Source organism: Cyprinus carpio, chromosome B5 (assembly GCF_018340385.1).
Source record: "Cyprinus carpio isolate SPL01 chromosome B5, ASM1834038v1, whole genome shotgun sequence".
NCBI lineage: Eukaryota > Metazoa > Chordata > Actinopteri > Cypriniformes > Cyprinidae > Cyprinus > Cyprinus carpio.
In genome coordinates, this window is record NC_056601.1 from 1993204 (window position 1) to 2018058 (window position 24855).

The following is a 24855-nucleotide window of genomic DNA, read 5'->3' on the forward strand; positions in this document are numbered from 1 at the left end:
GGAGCTTCTACGACTTGGGATTCGTATCTGTCGCCTTCACCTTTCCTTGACTAAAAACCTGATTCTATTCACCTGAGTGACTCGTTGCTGAACAGATATCAGTCTGTCTGATCTGTCGTTGAAGATATCCTCCGCTTCTAACAGCTTTCGCCACCGCAGTCGTTAAAAACGTTCCTCTGAAGATTTATTGTAGGGACAGGTTCGTATTTCTTGTGCGCCTTCAGTCGGTAACGTTAGAGATCTACGGGAGCTCGGCGAAAGAAATCTGCCTTCGCTTTCATAAGGCATATACTGGATGTAACGGAATTGCATTTTATTTGGCACCTTTCTCAAAAACGGTGCGAGTATTTTCTCCGATGGAAGCGAATCTAATAGAATTCGGTAAGATGTTTTCCATAAAGTATGAGCCTGCGACAATGAATGCGTCTCGAATGCTTCCGAAACCTTGTTACATTTTGCATGCAATAATTTGATCAACGCAGTCTTTTTGAAATGCTGTTTTAATAAGAAGAGATGAATAAAGACCAATGAAAACCACACCGCATGTGTCTGAAGTCTTAGGAATAAGGTTTTGCTTGAATCTAACAGAGGTTCAGGTTTTGTTCTAGAGATTGAAGGTGTTTTTCCCCCTCACACACTGATATCACAAGCGCTTTACTGCTTGAAGTCATTGTTTTATTCGCTTTTAATGCCGTTATTATGTTTATATTATGTGATATTTGTGTTGTGTTATTCAGCATCAAATGATGTATAAGCATCTGAACATCTGAGATCTTTCTTTCTTTCACATTGGTCAATGTCTGGCTTTTTGCATTGTGATTCTTTTTTCTTAATTTGTTGCTCTGGCTTAACATATGGGTCAATGAAGTGATGCTTATTTTTTGTTTATGTCTATTAAATTATTTAGTAATAAATAAATTCAAATTTTATAAATAAAAAAAAACGACTTAAACACATTTTCCATAAAACATTGTTTTTAATTTCTGAATTAAAATTATTTTTTTGCCCTATTTTGTAGGGGTTTAAGTAAAAAACAAAACAAAAAAAACAGCATAATCTTTCATTGTTACTTCTTTAAATAAATAAATAAATAAAAAGAAAAATAGGCAGTTATGCAGTTTAAAGTATTAATATTTAAAAACTTTGGTCCGCCAAATCCATGTCAGTGTGGTATTACCAACCTAAAGGAAGCTATTTTTTTTCATCATATGACAAGAAAATTGTAAAATAATGACTGACCCTTTTAAACCCTCAAGGTCATTGCTTTTTATGAAAATTTATTTGACCTTTTTGTGAAGAGGTGCATTTTGTTCAGGTCAAATAGAGTAACTCAGATGAAGTAATGAAATTGATACATTATTTAATGTTTACAAAAATAAATAAAATACCTTGACAGTGTTGAAAACAATGCTTAAGTTGAGAGTAGTTTTGACTTGGTTACACCACTTGATTTTTAATAGGCAGTGTTTCTGTTGAAAACGTTTGAATCCACAATACAAAGATGTCAACTTTTCATTTTTTTCTCCTTTGTTGTCATTGACCCGTTGACTTTCTTTCTTTCTGTTTCTTTACACATATGGTTTACATTTGTGGAGCTTTGGCATTGTATATTTAGCTGCATTCATTTCATATTACATATCTAGACTCAACCTAATCAGCCTTTCAAGGTTACCCATAAGTCCTTTGCATATAAGCTGTGCCTTAGGTGTTTGGGCTTCCTGAGCCTGCTATTTTGATGTCAAAACTACCCTACCAATGTTATAGTTGGCTACATGTCTGGATATGAAATTTGTACATGGAAACAAAATACGAGAGAGCTTGAATTTTAGTTTATTTCGAGTTAGGATAATGTGTGAAACATTATATGGTGATGTAAACAGCTCGCCTCAGGCTGGGTAGAGCATAGATCAGAGATTGTGGTGGTTTGTTGTCAGTCTGCATTAGCACTTTGAATGAGATTTGCATAAAGGATTTGCATCGAGACCATTTAAGATACTCGTCACCACCTTCACAAATCATGTTTATGGCTTGCAATGCATCATTTTACATTGCGGGTGCTTCATGTGTTGATATATGATAATTATATGTTACTAGCATTGCATAATATTTTATGAATGCACATTTAATGCGGCAAATTGAGAGCTGCATTGCTCAGCTTTATGATTTACAGCTTTTACACCAGACTACTGTACCTGGCTGTGAGGTCCCAGAATTCACTTGGGTAAGATCACATATTTATACTTTGGTGGCTGAAATTCAACAATGTTTGGTGGGTGAATATTTTGATTTTTGTCTGAAAGATTTATACTCTGATTTCTACTTTCATTACACCATGTAGCGTAGACTATTTGCGATATGAAATAGCAGTAAGTGAAGCAATATTGTAGTGAGTGTTAAAAGGGTGCCCATTCGCCTTCACCTTCCTCCCCGACAAATCAAATGTATATTTCTTCATTTTTTTCCCCGTGGCCAGAGGCTAATCTTTAATCTTGTGCAGATGCAGCTCTGGAATTAGCTTGCAAACGCTCCCTCGTTCGTATCTTTAAACCCTCCACTTATCAGGCGCGGAGAGCTGATATGGCGGGGGCCTGGCTTCGGCGGTCCTGATAAGAGGGTGAGGAAAAATCTGCCAGCTATTTGTAATATAAGAGTCGAGGCAGATCACAGCTTTGCCTGATATGACAGGCCTTCCGGCACGAAGCTAACATCTTGAGTCCTCTTATAGTCCGTGGAGAAATAAATGGAGTTTTGTAAGAGTTAGGTGTGATAAAGGTAGTCGCAGGAAAGGCAAATGTGTGTTTGTGTCTAATCTCCATAGTGACTTGATTTATATGGCCGTAAACTGGATTCATTAATATTGGTGATAAGGGATTTTTTAATGTTATCAAGGGTGTTACTGTGTACATTAGCTATCATATAAAATAAACTATGCTGAGTTCTGATAACGTGTTATTCTGATAAGGATTGTACTTCTTTTTTTTTAAGTTTTTATTATATTATATTATTATTTCTTTAGTAATATTGCAATATTTCTGTGGTCATTTTGTCTAAGCTGACTTCAGCAGGCCCCTATACAAAAAACATTTAGCTAATTTTGCAAAGTTTTGCTCTTTGTTGTGACGTTAAGATGCAAGGTAGACAATTTATTTTGCAATGTTTTTTATATCTAGCTAGTTCAAATTAGAGAAATAATTGCATTCAATGTGTAAAATGCATTGAGTTTTGAGATCACCAGACAATGGAGTGCCATAACAATATAGCCCATTTTTCACTTTTTTTCTCTTCTCCTCTCCGTCTTATCACTTTGCTCTTGGTAAAGCCCACTAAGCTTTATAATGTCTCATCCTCTTTTTTTTCTTTTTTCTACTGTCATTTTTTTTTCTGCTAAATGTCAAATGCTCACACACACTTGCACACAACAGCACCATGCCAAGGCCTTTTGAATACCTCCAGGTATTGCTGAAGCCATAGGTCAGTGACTCACTGGCTGGGCGAGCTGGATTTCAAGCTGGCTGCACACAGCGGTGCACACGGCACGCTGTGTTTGTCGGCCACGGAGACGCTAAAGCTGGATGTCAGGGAGTTATCCTCTCTGCTTGGGTCACACTGGCCGGCTGTGCTGCTGCTGTTGTTTTGTCAAAGCCTTGCAGATTAACCACAGCCACTACACTTCAAACACAGAGGCAGGCGGATGAATAATTCCGAGCCCTCGCTCTTTAATCTTGTGTGATCCCGTTCCAATTAGCCATTGTGTACGGTTGCATAGAGCCTTGCTTTTTTGTGCAATAAAAGAATGGCACACCAAAGGCGTCCTGTCTCTTTTGTGCGGGGTGTCTCATTCTCTACCTTCAATGCGTTGCATCTGGAGTATATTGTGAGTGTAGGTGGGTCTATGTGAATGTGGGTATATTTGCAGGCTTGACAGAGTTTCTAGATTCTCAACTGAGTATTAAGATTTAGACTGATTCTAGAACAAATGAAGATTTTATTTCTCCCAAATGTGGACTCTTCCTGCATTCCTCTTTACTGTGCTTTCCGGTCAGGCACTTGTGTGTCTTTTGTCACCTTTATAGCTCATAATTAAATGTGCCTTGTGTGATGTGGAAAATTCTGGAAGCTCACGACCCAGACATGCTATTTACCAGCTGTTCTTTCTCTCTAATAATAGAGAAAAGAGTCTAAAGAGTAACAGTGCACGCCACATGAGAGAAGTGCCATATTGGTCTAAATTCGTTGCAGGAGCTGCACTCTTAAAAATAAAAGATTTTATTAGTTTTGATGGTTATGCATAATGGAAAAAAGGTTCTTTAGATTATTAAAATGTTCTTTTTTTTTTTACTCAGACCTGCTTTAGGATATTAATAGAGTAGATAAGTACACCTAGCAATAATGTAACTTAGGAATTCTGATTAAGCTGACTTCAACATGCCACCTATAGGAATTGCTTACTAACAAAACCCCTTTAAATAATTTTGCCTTTGTGTCAATAATGAAGATTTTGGCATTTGTTGTGACTTTCAGATCCCAAGCAAACAACTGAACTGCATTTTGCAATATTTTTATGTCTATTCTGGTTTAAAAGTGGCTGATAAAGTGGACTGAAACAGAGTCCTTCATATGAAAGTGTTCCAGGAAGTTTTGTGAAAAATGGCACACTCTTAGCTGGAGGTCTCTTGAGGCTTTTACAGATGCTAAGTCAGATGTGAAGCGATTGTTTCAGATTTACCGCCTTCCCTTCTTTTCAGGGCATCTGTATTCTACCATTCACTGCTCTCATATTTCCTTTTAAGCCCTTTCACTGGCACTGGATTAAATCCTTGTTTAATCTGGTCCCTTAGCCGCTTTCTCTCCTTACTAAGCAGATTTGCAGAGGGAGGTTTCATTAGATGTGTTTTTTTTTCTCTTCCTGGGATGTGTTGAATATGAGGCGGGTGGTCTGCCAGGGTAAGGAGAGTAAGAAATGGGTGATGAATGAAGATGCGAAAGAGATGGATAGAAGAGAAGGTTAAAGATGGCGAAAGGGCAAAGAGAACGTGAAAAGCAGAAGGGGAGGGCGAACGAAAGATGGCCAACATTAAAACCATAAGGCCTCTTTGTTAGTGTGGGGATGACAAGCTGCCGTTCACATTAGGGTAATTAACACTGCCACAGATTGCACAACAGCTGTGCAGTTTAGCACTGTGGCAACATCAGAGAGCTGAGAGAGAGCCTGTGCAAACAGTGGCCTGTGCAGGGCTAGTTAGACTACTACTATTTAGATAGGTGCTCAAACCGCACACCGTAGTACGTGACATCCGCCAGGCTCTGTGTGCGGTACAGCTGGGCTCGGCAAGCTGCTAGCTATTTGTGTAATAGGTGTTGCTGCCTATAAATTTTACTTCATGCAGTTTGGTGGCCAACTAGTCTACTTTGTAGATAATACTCTGAGCTACAGTCTTAAAAATAAAGGTTCTTTATTGCATCTCACAGGCATGAAAATAAATACAATTGTAGAAAGTCATTTGGACAGATTTTTTTCTTTATTCATGTTTGATCTGTTCTTAAATATTGAATTTGCTGATAAATAGCGCCATCTGGTAAGTCTTTAAAAATAACACACAACAATGCCACTGTTTACAGATAGATAATGTTAAAATGATTGTAATATTTTAGTTAAATGTAACATATTTTAATGTGTTGCTTGCATAAATGATTTGACTTATTGTTGCTGTTATGCAATGCTTTATTGGAGTTAGTTAGTTTTGTATATTGGAATGTTTAGATCATTTGAAATTGATCTTTTTTGGATCAAAAAATATTGGAACTTGTGTGCTGTTTAGAGACATAACTCAACATAATTTGACCTTGAAAATCATATGTATTTTGTTAGCAGTATATAGCATTTCATTGTATTGTGCATTAAGGGGTTGAGATTCTGGAAATCCCCAACTCCCAGCCTCATGTGATCTGAAGAGTTTAGCAGCTCCTCCAAGCTGCTTTCGCCCGAAGAGTGGACTCTTGGCACGGCTTTGGACTTGCTTCATGTAATTTCAGTGCCCTGTCATCTTGCCTGTCTTGGAAAATTTCTGGTCTCGCTCCCGCAAAAAAACTAATTATATGTGAGAACTCGAGTGGCCTGTTAATGTTTCTGTTTCTTCTTGATTATATTTAATGTGCACTGTTTTCATTTCCTAGCTCTCTGTATTTATCCATCCTGTTTTTCCTGGGCACCGATGCCCAACATCTGGATGTGGGAAGTGTGTGCATGTCAGGAAAGTGTTCTTCCGCACATGCGCTGTGATTATTAGTAGATTAAACAGTACTGTAAATGTTGCGTGAGGGCTTGTTGTTATGCTGTTTCAGTGTAAACCAATCAAAACTTCTCTGAGGTGTGGAGCGTTGTCAAAACTGTCAAGTTTTGGTTTCATGCTTCCATGCATGTTCTGTGCAGAATTTCAAAGCCACATGTAAGAAATTTTCAGTTTCAGAAACAAAAGCTTTATTGAATTAAACATCCTGTACTAGAGTGCTTTTTGATTGTTCCATTAGATAAGCCAAACATTGGCAAATTGTAGCTAGATTCCGAATGTAAATGTGACTTTTAATTGTGCGTGCACATGCATGTTTGTCATTCTGCTCCGTCTCATACTTCCTGTGCTGCTCTCTGCAGGGTTATCTTGTTAAATTTCAGCGAGGGAGTGCTGACTTTAAGAGACGAGGTAGACATTTCTGTCCACCCCCTCTCCGTACTCCGGGTGCAGAGTGCAGCGGTAATAATCCAACAAGTGACAGCCAGCTATAATGGGAAGGGAAGGCAGACGAAGACGGAGAGGTGTCGGGAGCAAAAGGAGCCCGGTGGGCTTATCATTGATTTGTCTGCTGCGTTGTACTGAGGGTTTGAAGGGCACTGGCAGGTGCCGCACACCCACGTACACTAAATATAATTGGGCCCCATTCAGGCCGACTCCACAGGGCCAACTTCTGTTATCCTCCGATAACCCGCAGGGAGCTTTCAGTCGTAACTCACAAGGTGCCTGTTCACCGTCAGCTGAGGGATAGCAAAGAATGAGAGAGAGAGGTGATTCCTGGAGTATTTCTGTCAGTTGCCCTCTTCCTAGTATTTGTTTGATCTAGCGAGGTTTTCTCAGCGCAGCTCCGGCTGGGTGATATACGGCCTCCAGGTGGGCGGGTTCAAGGCCTGGGTCTGGGTGGGTTTTTTGATGTGGCTGGCCGACGTTCAAGTTGCATGTGTCTGCTATGAGGAGCACGCCACCTGTTAATAAAGCGTAACCGAGGGCCTGAGGTGCTGATAGTTTGCCATTGGTCACAGGTTTTAGAAGCATGGGTGTTTTTTATGGTTTGGTTTTGGGGTCTGTTTCACATCTAAGTGACCGCATTGTTCTTTGGTACTGCATTTAACAGTTTTAAGAAAAGGTGAGTGATGCTTGCTGTGCAAAACTAGGATGCAGGAGGTCTGGGTGCTTGAATTGAATTGAGAATAGTATAATAATTATTATACTATAGTTTTCTCACCGGCGAATGACACATGATGCATTGTAGTAATGTTGTCTCTGGTTGTCTGGTCTGTTCGCGTTCATGCGATCAGGGGGCTTGGCTTTACACGGCGATTTGCTGGGAGGGTGGAACGTACGCTTTCAGTGCTATCAGGCTAAAGTTAGCATTTTCCAAGATCTGCACCTTTAAATTTATATCTAATTATATTTAAACTTGTCTTAAATGTTATACACCAGAGTGCTAAAACACTTTCCCCCGGTTTCACAGACCAGGCTTAAGCCTAGTCCCAGACTAAAATGCAAGTCTGAGATGTTTCAACTATAAGACACACTGACTGATCTTAAAATATATCAGTGGCTTTCTTTTGTCTCAAAATGCACACCAGTAATTATACTTTCTGAGGCACATTTATGAAAATTACTTAAATGTCCTAATTGAACTATGGCCTAATCTTGCCTTAGTCTAAGTCCTGTCTGTGAAACCAGGCCTTAATTTCCATGAATGTTATTACCTATCAAATTTCTGTGAATTCATAGTAAATTCTATTTACTGCCATTTAAACTGCACTTCAACTTGTGTGTGCCAAAGTTTTGAATTTTGCTCATCCCTGGTTGCTAGAGATGGCTATAGACCCCCTAAAATGATTACTCAGCCCCCCTAAAAATTTTGCAATTAGCTCCATAAACTACATGAATTTGTGATGGCCTCAGTCCCCTTTAAATATGAAAAAGGCGGCAGACTTTAATCGGCACCTCTCCGTCTTTCAGTGTGTTCTTCAATCCACAGACCGAGAGACAGAGGACAAGATGTGTGTTTATCGAAAGATTGTTATAATATCTGCATCTGTGCAGTTCTTTTTCATAAATGCAGTTTACAAAATATCATGGGGGAGCAATCGGTTTTCCATCTACTTTAAAGTTTTCGTTGCGTTCACCCCTCATCACACCACAGCTTTTTCCTCAAGCGAAAATTAAGCCCTTAACACATATAAACACATACTATATAAAACGATCATGTTGCCATTTTTATTTTACAATTTTTATTTTAATATAAATTATATTAATTACAGTGCATGTGGCGGATAGGTTTGCATACTTGAGCTAAAGGAAGAGGGTTGTACTAGAAATGCAAACAGTAAAATTTTGTGTTTGTACAGTGAACAGGTGTGTGTGTGTGTGTGTGTGTGTGTGTGTGTGTGTGTGTGTGTGTGTGTGTGTGTGTGTGTGTGTGTGTGTGTGTGTGTGTGTGTGTGTGTGTTTGTTTTTGTGACATATCAGGACACAACTCTGTATAATGTCATGGGTATGACACAGGTATTACAAGGAGAGGGTGACTTATGAGGACAAAACCCATGTCCCCATTTTTCAAAACGCTTATAACCATACAGTATTAGTTTTTTTGAGAAAGTAAAAATGCACAAAGTTTCCTGTAAGGGGTAGGGTTAGGTGTAGGGTTGGTGTAGGGCAATAGAATATACAGTTCGTACAGTATAAAAACCATTACGCCTATGGGATGTCCCCACTTTTCACAAAAAACAAACGTTTGTGTGTGTGTGTGTGTGTGTGTGTGTGTGTGTGTGTGTGTGTGTGTGTGTGTGTGTGTGTGTGTGTGTGTGAGAGAGAGAGATCAGGATTCAGGAAGACTTGTATGGCTTATTCAGTCCTTAGATGTTATAGCTATCTATGCAGTACAGTGGAATACAATAAGTTGCAAAATGCAATAAGTTTAGTTTACCACCTTACACTATTAGTCAATCATTTTTTATTTTATTTATATGCTTATTATTATTTTTTTATTATTATACCCTCATTTGTTTATGTGTTTATTATTATTTTTTTATTAGAGGTGCCCCTGCTTCTATGTATCTTAAAAACTAGTCTGATCAACTACCAAGTTGTAAGACTAGTCCTTGCATTCTATGTAACCGGCCACTGATTTTTTAAATATAGTTCCCTCAATATTTTTTTATCAGTTTTCTTTTTCACTCATGAAAGTAAAGCTTACTTGTCAACAAATCGTGGTTTGAGGTATAATTTATGCAGAGAATACACAGTATTTAATTCCTCCAAGAACTATTCAATACATGGAAAAGGCACATGAAAACCAGAAATTCAGAGCACTTGATCTCCTTTACAGTTCTTATTTTAAACACGTCACATAAATCACAAGACTTCTCTTACCACCTTTCATTTATTGGAGTTTCAAACGAGCCAGCTGTTTGTATGAGGTGAGGTTTGCACGTTAGGAGGCTTTATCATCGTAAAGCCATTTTTGTTGCTCAGTAGGGAAACGTACAGTACATGCCCCCCACACCGGCCTTTCACTGCTTTTACCACTTAGTTAAATCCCCTTCTTTCTGGCTGTAAAGCTTTTAAGCAGTGTGAGGATAGAGTGGGGGACTCTGGAGTCTTGGCCACTGAATCTCTGCTCGCGGAAGGGTTTTTCTGTCAGTGATGCCTCGCAGTTGGATTCGGGATGATGGGTTAAGGGATTCTGGCATTCCAGGATTATCCGCCTTTTATCTCCTTGCTATTTGCCGCCAATCCCAGAAGGATGTTGAGGGGAATTCTTCTTATGTCCATAGACATGATATGCAAACAGGACTATGTCTAAACGACTCACCAATCCGATTTCTCGTAGATCCACAGGGAAAGTGTGTGTCGATTGAGTCTTAGAGGATAATCCCAGTGACAAATGAAAGGAAAAGGTTTTTCCCTGTCAGGAATGTTAGCATCACCAACACTAATCTCGCATTAGAGCTCAGGTGGGTTTTCTCAAGCCTCGGAAGTTTGCAACATGAGATTTATACGCTAGTGATATAGATAAAGGGAAATGGCATTTGTATGGAAACGCTTATCTGCTTTTAAAATGCTATTACAGTATTGTCATGCTGCAGGATGTTTTGTTTTATTGACCAGACATGGTTTGTGCTTATTCAATCATGGGCCTCTGTAATGAGCTGCTTAACCTTGCTTTTTTCCGATATGAAACAAATCAATTAACCGAATGGTGTTCTTGTGCCAGAGAAGTGATGCAAAGGAATGACCAGTTTGGTATTGTGCTGTTAATTATTTTAATTGTTATGGATGCACAATTTCAGACAGGTTTTTAAATCATTTTATGTATTTATTCATCTCATTTATATATATAGTTCAAAAGTTTGGGTTCAGTACATTTTTTTTTAAAATAAATTAATAATTTTATTCAGCAAGGACACATTAAATTATTCTAAAGTGACAGTGAAGACATGCATAATGTTACAAAATTTAAAATAAATGCTGGTCCTTTAAACTTTCTATTCATATCAAAAAAAAAAGATTCACACAAAAATATTAATATTATACAAACCCCTTTGTCTATTTATCTATGTGTGTTTGTGTGTGTGGGTGTGTGGGTGTGTGTGTGTGTGTGTGTGTATATATATATATATATATATATATATATATATATATATATATATATATATATATATATATAATATACAGAACACAAACACTAATGTTCAGTAAATCTTAAAATGCATGTCCATTTATCATACAGTACTTTAATATTGTGATGCCGAAGGTCACTTGTTGCATTTAAAATGACTTTAAAATAAAATAAATGTATTTACAGTACACAGAATGGTATAGAATTGTAATGCTGGCCATTTATCAGCCATATCATGAAATTAAGGGTCTTATTGGTATCAGCCAGAAATGTAATATTGATGCATTCCTAGCAGAAAGAGCTGGTGCTGTGAGCCTCGCAAGGACTATTAAAGCTTTTAACAGGCATAGAGAGAGAAATTCATCCTTGCCATCATGTGCCTCCTAGTATATGGGCTGAACACCCTGGGGAATCTGTTTGCTAGTTGTTGTTTTCCCCTCTCTCTCTCCCTTTCCACATGAATAATTGAAAGTGTAGCATGTCAGACAAAGATGCATTTACTTGCTTCATTATATTTTAATCCGAAGTGAACGATTTTGCACATTGCTTTCTTGGCATCCGAAGCAACTTTTAATTTTCTTCCACCGGGTCTCTTGTAATTCAACCGCGCCCACACAAGCCCTCGTCAGCCCGCTCCTTCCGAAACCTTTATTGCATTTTTCCAGAAATTCTTACCGTGCACAGGTGCTAATTGGCAGTGTTCGTTTCAACTGATATCAGTGTTTGCTCAATGAAGTCCTCACAGAATGTCTCAAAGCTAATAAGGGTGTTTGTTGACATAAGATCTTTTTTCGTTTTGCAGTTGGAGGCCCTGGTGTGTTGTTCAGCTGGTTTACACAGTGTGCGTGTTAGTAGATTACACTTTGTTGTACAGCCCTCTAATTACCAGGTATTTACTGAGTACAAAAGGCTGTAACAACATGAGCAAATATGTACACAGCGCTTTGTAAAGTACGTAATTGTTATTCCCAATTTGCTGTCAGATTACCTTAGCTGACTTTAGCGTAGGCGAGCTAAAAACATTGACTTTTTGCAATTTTTTGTACTTTTATTGCAAACACAGTGCTGTCTGACAAAATAATTGACTTCTAGACATGTCTAGTGTGATTGAGCCCTCTCTTCGCCTCTTAACATTGCTTCAAATGACGCAAGTTCTGCAGTGAGTGGAGTTTGAATGTAATTGGAAACCCCACCGGGGGCCGTTTGTCACAAGGTTGACTCAGTGGCTGGTATGTGAAGGGGTGAGGTTTAAACAGTAAGTGTGAAAGCCAGAGCCATAATCTCTCTCACAAGGTTAGCGCAGTTGTCGACTTGATGATAAACGGACAGGGTGTAGCGTTCTGTCAGAATGCGTGTAGCTTGCTGGGTTTGCGTGGCTAGTGCTCGTCTTGGGTGTTTATTTATACACCTTGAGCCGTCATACGATGCACATCTGGGGCCGGGGTGATAAAAGAAGCCCTGTGCAATGTGCCGGGGTTTGCGTTAGATAAATGTGACATGCCTGGGGCAGCTGCCGCGAGCCTTTCTAAACTTCCCTCAACAAACTGGCAGTCCAGCGTTCCTGAGCTCTGTCCGCTAGTCAAGTTTCCTAGCAGCGAATGAAGACATCAGTCAGGCTATAAGGAGCTCCAGATACATCCTGTTGGTGGGCTAGAACACTGTAACACTCTATTGGTTTTGGCTTATCTGTCCCTTTGAAATAGATGAGAAGTAGATGAAACCAGGTGCCTGTGTCCCCGGTATCCCTCATCCGTCTCTCTTCTCTCTATTTTAAGGACAGCGGAGCTGCTAAGGTGATTTTAAAGGCGTGAGCAGAGCCGGGTTGACCTGCCGAGAGGCTGTGGCACAGGGATAGCGTTACAGCGCAGGGTAACACAAGCAGTGGTGTCTGCTTTAAAAGTAAATTCCACTTAATGTGGCACGTCCCATCCCAACAGGAGCCTTGTTCAACTGTGAGCTTCCTTTATATAGTGCATTCCGTGTCTGTTTGTGCAGCAAGGGGTTGTGGGGGATTAGCCGTTGGCACAATGTCAGTTTCTACCTCCACTGCCTTCGCTTTTTCATTTTTTCCCTTTCACCTATAACTTTTCTGTAGCGCCCACATGAATCCTGGAAGTGCCTGTCTGCTTTGATGTGCTTACAGGACTCTGCAGCCGCTTTGATTTCTAGCAGTTCCAGTGCAGGCGCTGTGAGTGATTGCAGCACCTCAAAGGTCAGAGGTCAAGTGGATCTAGGGTGCAAAGGCCACTGTGCACTGTAAATAAAAAAAATCTGTAAAATTTACAGTAAAAAAACGGCAGCTGTGGTTGCTGGGATTTTGCCGTAAAAAATACGGTAGCAACATTTTAGGTTTTACGGATTTAACTTAAAATTGCATTTAAATACCATAATTTCATTAACTGATTTAATGTTGTTATACCAACCTGTTTAAGTACTGAAATCTAATTTGTACCTTTGTAATATAATGATAACTACCAAAAGCAGGTGATGAGAGAGTCACACGATGAACCAAACCCTATCACAAGCAGCTTTTAAATATTAACATATAGAAGGTGCACATTCAAGTCATTCACACAAACACTAAACGCCATCATGGTGACACACATGAAACTGAAATCATGCAATAAACATTAGATGTAACATGCAACCCTAATGTACACAACTGATAAGACAAAAATAAGAAGAAACATAGTTTCATTTAATTTGAAATGTAACGCAGGGAATTCTAGGAATGTCAATTTACGGTTATCAGCTGTAAATTATACATTCTTTTTCACATCCAAAAATGGTGTACTACCTTAAAATTACATGTAATGTCCAAAAAGTTTTTCACCGTATGTAGTTGGGGAAATTACCATTAACTATTTAACAGGATTTTACTGTAGCATTTTTAGTCTTTTACCGTTAAATTCACGGTTAACTTTTACAGTGTGTGCATCCTGCTCAGCTCTCGCTTACAAGAGTGCAATGAGTTTTTGGGTTCTGAATGCACCCTTGATTCAGGTAAGGATGCCTGCTTATTTTGGCCGAATGTGTATTTGCTTTTACAAGGAGATGATTCATGTAAGATTCACATGGCTTCATGGTTGGATGAAAATGGGGCATCTTGCTTTGCCTTTTTTCCTCTCATTAAAGAGCAGGCACTGGTCTAGCTTGTAGTACGACCGCCGAGCTCCCTGTCTAACTAGACCCGAACAATCCTCAACATCCTTGTCTTTCTTCTACAGATGAAGGCACAGCAAGGGGCACAAGCCCTTTATTATTTATGAATTATTCAATGTGCCTGGATGGGTTTCCCTTGTAGCGAAGCAGATCTGAAAAAAAAAAAAGCAGCTCATCTCTGCTCTCCTTCATACTTGCCCGAGGTAGTGAATGACTCAGACGTTGTTCTCATTGAAGAAAACAAGGGGAAGAAGGGAGACACTGAATAGTGCTTCAAGCCGTCCCGCAAGAATTGCATGTGTTTAATTGGTAGACTGCACCGCACACCTTAGTCAGAGTATGTCATGCTTAATTTGACATGAACGGAAATAAGGCTGTGAGAGACTGAAGTACAGTCCATTCAATGTGCCGCTCTCTCTTGATCTTGTCTAGCTTTTACAACCTAGATGTTGTAAGATGTTTTGTCAGGGTTTTGTCAGCTAAGTCAGGGGTTTTCAAACTTTTTGATGCAAAGGCAGCTATATATATTATGTAATACTATATATTTATGTAGAATGACCCTTTCATACTGTGTGAGAAAAATATTAGTCACACTGTGAAAGCAACATATTTTTAAAGAATCAGTTTGTTTGATTGATTTTCATTGTATAAAATTTAAAAAATATTATTAAAATGTTATCTGTAATATATATATATATCTGTAATAAATTTTATTTACTTAATTTACTTAATAAAAATGTTAACTTTGACAGCTTGAAAAAAACATCCTAATTTTTCTTTTTTAATCAATCTAATTTATACAACCTCTAGCGCTCGTTTATTTGAAAATCTTTGAGTTAAGCAAAACAAAGTGTCGGTATTAAATACAAAATATTTCAATGTATGTGAAGTATTTATTTTTATTTACATAATACAAATATTTTATAATTTGCAAAAAAAAAAAAACTTATTGTGATATACAGTAAGTGTGAAGTTTAAAAACTTAATTTTGCAACCTGGAAGAAAAAAAAAATGGTAGAAGACCTCTCAAACCCCTGTAGATTCAAGATTTTTATTTGTCACATACACAATTATATAGAGCATATATAACCAGCAGTGAAATGTTGTGATATTCACACTTGAGCGAAGCGATGAACATGTAGGGATATGCTATGTGCAAAACATTTCATTCAGATTGTTCTGTATCTTGGTTTGTCTCCGCTTCAGTCGAGTTTTAGATAGTAGGCTACTTAAGAGTCTTGCGGATTGAATGACATAAGCATCTAATGGAAGTGTCCGGTTAAGCAGAATGAGAGCTTGTTTATCTCTTTCTCACTCTCTTTCTTTGCTACTCTCCTTATCTCGGTCGTGTTGGCAGGAGTAAGAAACCCTGGACTAAGATCTGTATCTGCAGTGTGTCTACTAAAGAACAGGCTCTGATTCCTTAGCCGATAAGCCACGTTTTATCTTCTCCTGCTTTCACATTAAAGACGAGGAGGCCCTTGACAGTTCCTGTGTGGCTGAAACACTGGTTTCAAGAAAGCAGGCATAGCATAAGCAGTTGATTTGTGCTGGAGTTTAATTTTGTCTTACTATCACTATCCAGCTGGTCAGCTTTTTATGCTCCTTATTCTGTACTTTCACCACCTTAGCAGGATTTGCCCATGGTTTGCTAACTGGTTTTAAGGCATGATCCTTACAAAGCTGCTTTGAGATAATAATGTGAAAAGCACTTTAGAAATACAGTTGAATTGAATGTCTCTCTTTCAGCCCGCCAAGTTACTGAATGCATGTTTTGCTTGGTATATGTGTGAGTCTGTAACTCCAAAACCTCGTGAACTTGTCTACTGCATACTTATGAAACTGGGGTAAATAGTCAATTTGTACTAAATGAATGAATATATTTTTATAGATATTTTTACAGTGTTTGAATGGAAGTATATTTATTAATGATAATAATAATGATAATAATATATGTTTAGTTATATCAAATATAGTATAATAATAGTATTCCTATTATAATTTTCAATCACAATGCATATTGTTTTTATTGTGATAGAATTGAGTTTTTGTTTCGGAAGGCAAGATTGATAATACAAATTGGTTGTGCATATCATTCTTTGGACATTTAAAATACATTAATAATAATTATTAGTAGTAGTAGTATATTTTAAAGTATTCTTGCATTATTTATATTTTTTCTATTTTGTATTGTTTTTGTTGTTATTTAATTATTTAGTTTTTGTCTCAAAAAGCAAAATTTATTTAATATTTTATTTAAAATATTTTTTTCTGATTTGTAAAAATTTTATTTTATTTTTTATTTTATTTTATTGTTTATTTTTGTGCTTTTAAACCATACAAAAATATTGCATTCTGCGTTGTACTTTGCCACTACATTGATTTTTGGAACATATCGGTGATCCCTATTTAGGCAGCTCACTAGGTTTTGGAACAGAGCTCACTATATGTGTATGAAAGACTCTTCCCTTCCATTTTTCTTTGCTTTTTACCTTGTTTCTCATAACTTGTTTATTCCTGGCCATGTATCAGACCCTGGAGGCAACCACAACGGAGCTGATTTGTGACCCTGTCTTGCTGTTTGGCTTTAGTATTACTATGCGACACATCTTTACCCCCCCACCCTCGCTGTCTCTCTTTCTCTGCCTCCCCTGTGATCTCAGTCTGTCCTACTCTCACCGGATAGCTTTCTAATTTGTATTTCGCACCAGCCGGCTGCTATGTTAACAGCCTGCGAATGCTCAAAAGCAGGGGGAGGCTATTGCAAAAAAAAAAAAAATGTAGAAAAATGTGTGAGAGAAAGAGAGATTAAATTATAGCGAGAAAGATGGAAGAAAGGAATACATTGGATGAGGAAGATTACTACAGAAAGATAAATGAAGAGAGATCCGAGCAAGTAGGATGGTAAAAATGTAAATTAAGTAACTGCAAGGAAAGAGGTGAATTAGAGATGGGATCGCAAGAACTGCGGGTGATTTAGATATGCAAACCGCAGGAGCTGTGCTGCGATTCCGCTTTAGGTTCTCGTCATGTTGTTGCCAAGCTAATGTTCAATGGAGGAATCGTCCCCCCCCCACCCTTGGCCAATCACGGCTGACGTGGAATGTGGCGCTTGCGGCGAGCAGCACAGACTTGTGGGTAGGCCTGCATTTTGCACGGTCACCCAGTGGAATACATTATCATCTTAATGATGCTTTAGGTGCAGATGCATGTCTAATGCGCTGGTGTGGGAGTTTGTGTGTGTGTGTGTGTGTGTCACTCCTGTGGAGTGGAGAGGGCAGAGAGCTGTAATCACTCTCACACACACCTGTTCTGACTGGAGGCGGTCTGCGCTCGACTGATAGGATGAGAGCGCAGGGGGAGAGATGTAGCAGCGCTCATGATAAACGAGTATGTAGGAGGTCATTAAGCAGAGCAGCGAGAGGAGGGGAGAGAGAAGGACAAACACAGTGAAGATAATTAATTTGGAGTTTCATTAGCAGGAACTTGTATGCCTGGATGACTGCATGGGTGCAGCGGCAGGCAAACACACGCGCAGTCCTGAGGAACTAATGTGTACATGAGAGAACACTTAAAGGAGAACGTTTGCTGAACTCTCCTGCTTCTTAGATGTTTCTAGGATCAGGCATAGTCTCTCCTTGAGGAAGAGATGTCAACAATACATAATATTAGAAATAATATTAATTAATAAGTATAAGAATATAATTAATAATACTAGGAATTATAACATTGGAAATTATATATTAAATTATATTATATCTTTACAATTATATAATCAACAGAGGGGCGTGTGTTTATATCATTTATGTATGCATATATACACATGCAATTTTTTTAAATAATTAATAAATCCATATTGGAGACATGTTTTTTGTAAAAAAAATATATAATAAATAATAAGCATTATAGTTACTAATATGAGAAACTAACATTGGGGCTTACTTTTTTACAGACAGACAGACAGACAGACAGCGCACCAGTGCCACACCTTCCTCTGAAGCCTCCAGTGGCTCCGCTGTGCCACGCTCTCCTGGCACTGAACCCGCGGGTGTCGGGGGTGAACAGAGGGGCGTGAGGAGGAGGAGCAGGGGAGGAAACCATCACTCGACTCATGCTGTATTACTGCTTCTATGATGCGTTTCAGTGGAATTGTTTATACAGTATTGGATTATTTTTATATTCATGGGCTGGACTTATTTGATGAGTTTTTTTTATTAAGATGCAGCTATTGTGTATGATGTTCAGTATTGTGTTGGTAATACCATGGTATATTTGTAATGTGTAATAACACCAAATACACTACCTTTCAGAAATTTGGTATCCGTACGTTTTATATATGTGTGTGTGTGTACTGGTATATATGGTTTATGAGGACACAAATGTGTATAATGACATGTGTAGTATAACATAAACATGCTTTATGAGGACACTTCCTGTGTCCCTGTAAAAAAAAAAAAAAAAAGGCTTAAAAAACATACAAAATTGTGTTTTATTAAACTCAAAAATAGTTTTTGTAAGGGGTAGGTTTAGGTATAGGGTGATAAAAAATTACAGTTTGTACAATATAAAAAAAAATCCATAATGCCTATGGAGAGTCCCCATAAACCACAAATGCAAGTGTGTGTGTGATATTATACAGCAGTGACACATTCGATGAATCAAAAGTGACAAATATGGTTATAATGTTACAAAAGATTTATATTTCATAGAAATGCTGTTTTTATGAAATTTTTATTCATCAAAGAATCCTGCTGTTTTCCATAAAAATATTAAGCCTCTGGATTCAACATGGATAATCAGAAATATTTCTTGAGCACTAAACCAAATATTGGAATGATTTGAATAGTATTGTATATAGGAATACCATATTAATTCCATGGTTTTAACATTTTTATTTACTTTTTATTGATTTATTTTTGAAAAATGTTGACCCTAACATCTGAAATTTTCCGTATTTTACCTTTTGCGCCTGCGTATTGATTTTGATTTGAATCAATACTTGCGTCATGTCAACCCGCAGAATACTTCTCAAAGGTATTTCATGTCAGCTGCTTTCATCCTTTTGGCTTCGTCCAGCCTGTAAAGTCTGTTAGAGCCTGTTAAAAGAAGCAGTATAAAACGTTTGGGTGTTTGTTGTAGTTTGAACTCTGGCTGCTGTGATTGTTTCTTTTTACGGCTTAGCACTGTTTTGGTGCAACGAATCTGACCTCACCTCCCTGTCTTCCCTTTCCCGTTCATTCTTACAGTGGCGCTTTACAACTGTAGGCAGCAGGTCTCAACACATGGCCGTGACCTTTTTATTTTTCTAACTCCCTCCCTACCTCTTCCTCTGGCCGTCCATCTCTGTGTTTTCCTCCTGTGAGAGTCGGGTCATGCTCCAGAGGAGGCTGCATCATAGCCTGTAGTTAATGAGTGCAATGGGAGAAGTGAACTGAGGGCTGTTTTTGTATCTCAGAGTCCCAGGCCCGGCCTCTCTGCTTCCAGATCCAGTATCACACGTCCTCTTGGGTCAGGCCTCCTGTGGCTCCGCCAACGCTGTTTGGCTCCCAGCAATGTGGCTTCAATTTCCTCCATTTTGAAATGGTTATAGCCCCTCTGTTTCCTTCAGCAGGCAGCGTCTTTGCTTTGTTTTTTTTCTCTCTCGTTCGTTCTCCTTTCCTGTTCATTTTGATAACTCTGTACTTTAATCACCGCTCGGCCCCCCTGCGTTGTAAGAGTGCAAAGAATTTCTTATAAGTGACCTTTAACCTCTGGCCTGTAAGGACACAGTTTAAAGGCTGCTCGGTAGAAGAGCTCACTGGCAAAAAATACAAACAGTGAAATGCAACCACCATAAAAAAAAAATAAAAAAAAAATCTTGTTTTAAGCTCTCATAAGAATACCTTTCATAGACGGATCATTATATTGAAAGTTCCTTTTCAACATTAAAGGCGCGCGCCAAGCGAACGTTAACGACAGTCGTTGCCCAAACCCGAGGCTTATACATGTGCTACGGGCCCAGTTTCAACTGAACCTCTTTTCTTTCATGTAATCCTTATGGGTGTGTGAGCTAAAGTGTTCCAGCGCTCAGACACAGAGAGCTTGTGTAATAAAAAAATCCCGCTTGCTGAAAAATGAGTCCCCTGACATAGTGAATTATGGGGCTGAAATAGAGCTCTTTATTAACGCAGTCCAGGATTCACGTCAGCGGAGGTCTCAGAAATTATGCCACGCTGTGGGTCTGGTCTCACAGGAGGTTTTTCATATTAGACTGAGTACACATTCTAAAGAACAAGTTATTAATGGAGCTAGAAACTTGGTCTGCAGAAGATTCAAACAGAAAAACTGTGGTCTTGCAGAATTGGAAAACACTATGCATACAATATGTTGCATATAAAAATGAGACCGTGACATTTTTGGTGACGCTTTATTTTAAAGTGACCTTGTTATATCTCTATTATAATAGCAGTAAATTATGCACAATTATGTCCAAGTAACCCTAAGCCAAACCCTAATCATAACCCTAACCATATCTAGTAATTACATGCAGTTAATTAATATTATTCGGTACTTAAATGTATAATTACACTTTAACAAGAACAGCTTAAAATAAAGTGTAACCACATTCTCAAATTAATGTTTTCTAAAGCAGTGTTCTTTCTTCTTGCTCGTCTTTTAGCATATGCATAGGGATAATAATATAGGAAAGAGAAGCTCAGAATAAGAAGATATGTAAACACAAGACTGTCTGCTCTCTCTTGCTGAATTAAATCCATAGTGTGTGTTTTGTATTGATAGACTGTAGTTCTATTCTAAGAAAAAGCTGGAATGTGTGTGCCGGCATTCTTCACCAGCCTTGTGTATAGTGTGAAGAATTTAAGAGTTCTTTCTCTTCGTTAAGAGCCCCACGTCCTGTCTGCCAGTGACTGTGTGTTTTTGTAAGAGCATGGCATGTTTTCTTTTTCTCGCTGCTTGCCAGAAACTACATGCTCTGGTACGTGGAGGGGAAGGAAAAGCACACTTGTGTTTAGTCTACATAGCACTTAAGTCACTTTGTAGGGAGATTACTTTTTTCCCATTCTAATCTGCGGGTAGGGTTTGTGATGTCACCATCCATCAGTGTTCTTTTGTTAAATCATTAAGAGTAAGGATGTGGAAAATTGCGCAAGTTGGCTCCGCTTAAACATTCGCACAGTGTTTTATTTGTCTGTTGGCTTTTTACATCATTCTCCTCTGGTTTTTCTTCTTTCTCTGTTCTTTCTTTGTTGGTATAGATTTTTTTAGGTTGGCACAATGGTGTCCCCCAATGTTATTGCCCCCCTAAAAAAGGGGAGGATGAGAGCAGTTTTTTAAAAAGGAACTTTACTTGAACATGGCCTAATTGTGTCTCACTTCTGTTTTTCAGGCATCTGATGTAGGATCAGAGAAGCTTTTCTCGCCTACTGCAACTAAAGGTAAGAGCATGAATCTATATTGTGGATGCTATGTAATGTCATTTCTCCTGCATTGGATGTTTTAGACGTGATTTGACCTTTTACCCCATTCATAAACAAAGTTTTGAAAACAAAGCCCAGGGTTGTCATTTCAGTATTCAAGATACTGAATTCTAGTAGGCTCTGTTCTAATTTCAGGCAGCAGTTGATAGGCGATGTTTTTGGTGTTGAAGTTAATGTTTTCCCCCCAAAGCCTGACAATATGCAGTATGCCAGAATAGTGCTGTTCTGTTTTTCTCAGTCATTTTTTTTTTTATGTTGTTTTTTCTTTTTTTTTGATTGGTTTTTTTGTGGTTGGGACTCTTTTCCAGGTTCCCTTCAAATGCTGCGTTTGTTAGGTTGGTCATGTGTAGAAGTACGTATGTTAGAAGCAAGTCATGCCTCATTAGAAGGGTTTGTTAGGTTGGGGGGCGGGTTGGGGTTACAACATGAGACCTCAATACCAGACAGCAAATCTCAAATGCTCTGTAATCATGCTAAAAGCTTAAGACTAAAATGCTGGGATCCTTATTTGCTTCCTTGTATTTTTAACTAATTTTCAAGTGTCTGCTGCTTTTAATGCGGATCCAAGCTACTTTTTACTGATTCCAGTAGTAGCAAAAGTTTAGATGAGAGCAGTAGGAAGTCGGCCCAAGAAGTTTTTTTTTAGTTGGTTCACATCCAGGTTTTGTAGGGGAACTAAGTTGTGAAACGAATTCTGTTTGTTGCACAGTGCGAAGGAGCTGTCTAGTTTAATGCTGCACTTCTGATGCCCGGCATGAATCCTTTGGAGAGCCTTTGCCCCCCACTCTCTGAAAACGGAGAAAAGAGGAAGTGAGAAGAGACAAGTCGAGCTCAGAGGAAGAGTAAAACTTGTGACTACTGTCGGGGTCCAAATTAAAGTCCTTTTTTTCATGTCTGTGGATGACTTCCAGACATAACCGTTGGAAAAGACTTGTGCAACAGCTAACGTGTTTAAAAGTAGATCAGAGCACATGGTTTGAACTCTTCTGATGTCAACAGAAGAGCTTGTTGTTGTTGTTGTTGATATTACAGATGCCCTAATCTGTTACGGCTGATTGCGAGACAAACTGCATCTTCCTTAAAATCCTGCTAATGTGTGTCATGCAAACACACTCCCCAGGGATCAAAGAGATGAGACAGAGAAAGCAGAAAGTAGTAGGAAGTGCCAGATTAGGATTAGAAACAAATGTAAAACCAAGAGTAGGAATATGTGGATTAAGTGGTTTAGGACTGCAGGGAATAAATATTATCGTACTAGCGATTTGATACAGTCTGTAGAGATCTTGCATGGAGGTAAAACCTTTGAAACCAATCATGTTTGACGAAAATATTTTAAATTATATCATTTCATTTCTGACGTTGTAATCTTTAATATCCAGGTCCAGTTCAGACTTTGTAACCATTCATAGGTCTCACTTGTAAAAGAGGTTTTAACCTCAATGTGACTTTCCTGTTTAAATAAAGGTTAAGATATCCATTAAATTTCATGAAAGTTCCTTCACATCGTCATAACTTTTCATGTCCATTTAGTTCCATAACAGTTCCAGTTTGCTGGAAATAGCTGGAGGCCATAAAAATTTAGTGATAATGATCAAAACATTTTTCAAAATGCTAGTTGATGTCCTAGAAGTTGCATTATTCTTCAAGTTCAGACTTCAGAGCCTTTGATATCCATAGGTTTCGTGCCAGTTTAAGTTCAGTCTTCGGAACTCTATGCATCCAGTAGTTTCGCTGTAGTTCCAGTTTGGTGTCTTTTGAGTCTAACCTGGAAACCTTTGGTTCTGGGTAAGCGTTTAGCTGAAACCATAAAAATAGTAGTTGTCAAGTTTATTTTCGGATTTCCTGTGTGTTAGTGGCGTAGTGTTCTTTCACTTGGTTTTGCAGTTGCCGTAATTACTCTTCTGATTTTAGCTTCCAAATCGTTTGGCAAGGAATGTATAGTATCATTACCATTGTTCTCCTGTTGTCGTTGTTGAATGTGGGTTGTCCAAACTTTCTTCCATGGAATGCACCCATTCCTCCAGGCTGTTATTCTAGATTTTGGGGGTATAGGAGCATATGTGTCCCATTACAGTACGTCCGCCGAGACCAATCTAAAGCTCGCTCCGCTCTGATCCCCAAATTGGTCTGCCCTGGAGAACTTCTGGCAGACTGATCACTCGCTTGGCTCAAGTCTCGCGTTTGAGAATTGCATTACAGGGAAATACCTCTTCATGCATGTGGTGCAGCTTACACAAATATGCATGTGTCTTTGTATCTGTAAACAGCTTTCGTGCACGCCGGTGCTTGATTTGATTGATTTTGTGGCCTCAGTCAAGTACTGTGGTGACATACAAGTTTTTGTATCAGCTTAAAAGCTGTTTAGTCTTATACTAATGTGAGCTCATATAATTACCGCCGTCGCTGTGCTTTTTGCAACTTTTGAAGAGGCTTGCTCTCCCTCTAATGGAGCCAGGTTTTTCTTGCCCTGAATGAAGTAGGGCCCTATGATTTCAGCGATGCGGAAAACGCAGACGGAATCGCAGAATCCAGTCATAAAAAAGGAATTTACAGTTTAATGTGGAATGTCATGGAATTTGTAAAATTTTTAATTAATCAATCAAAAGTAGGTCATTGCACTTAAATCAAATTGCGATATGGACTAATATCTGTAAATATTAAGCCGGAAGAGTCAATTTAAATATGAATCCTGCATGTTCTGCGTGTCTCTGTTAATGAATGGCGCAGTTTTGTTTATTACACACACGGAAGCACGCGTGACGCTCGCAGTGATTTCAGCGTCTTAACTAACCTGTCATTTTTGTGTCATTGTGGAAACAGTTGATACAATATGTGTTTTTCTATCTATAATTTTAATTAACTGTATGTTAATCTGTCTGTCTGCCAATCATTCTGTCACGTATGAAGTATAGCTCTGTTTTACATGGTGTCCAAGCTGCAGTACGGCTAATGCATATATATAAGGTGATTGTTGGTCCTAGAACAGTGTGCAGCATCTGCCAGCTCCACAATAATGTTAGAGACTCCAAGCGTAGTTGGGAGGGGGGTTGGTCTCTTTCTCTTCATTTTACCCATCAGTGAAGCGGTGACGCACCCATTTTGTGTGTGAGGTCTGTCAGGCAAACCCGGTGCATGCTGGGATAGCTAAGGAAGATTGTAGTGGAAAGCCATTTGTGAAGTGGATTTCTGGTTTGCTAATCCTGATTAATTTTGACCCGTTGTGCTCATTTTAAACAGCGTATTACTGTACGCGAGAATCACCGCCAACTTTGGGCCAAACTGAGAGCTTAGTGGC

The 24855-nt window shown here is 38.7% G+C and overlaps 1 protein-coding gene across 13 annotated transcripts in view; it reads left to right on the forward strand.

Moving 5' to 3' along the window:
- Nucleotides 1-24855, forward strand: part of LOC109090333 (autism susceptibility gene 2 protein homolog) — a 262493-nt gene that overhangs the window by 202583 nt on the left and 35055 nt on the right. For all 13 annotated transcript variants that reach the window (XM_042723541.1, XM_042723542.1, XM_042723544.1 and 10 more), the window contains one exon: nt 21470-21518. In XM_042723541.1, coding sequence (XP_042579475.1) covers nt 21470-21518 — 49 coding nt within the window. The remainder of the gene's footprint in view (nt 1-21469; nt 21519-24855) is intronic.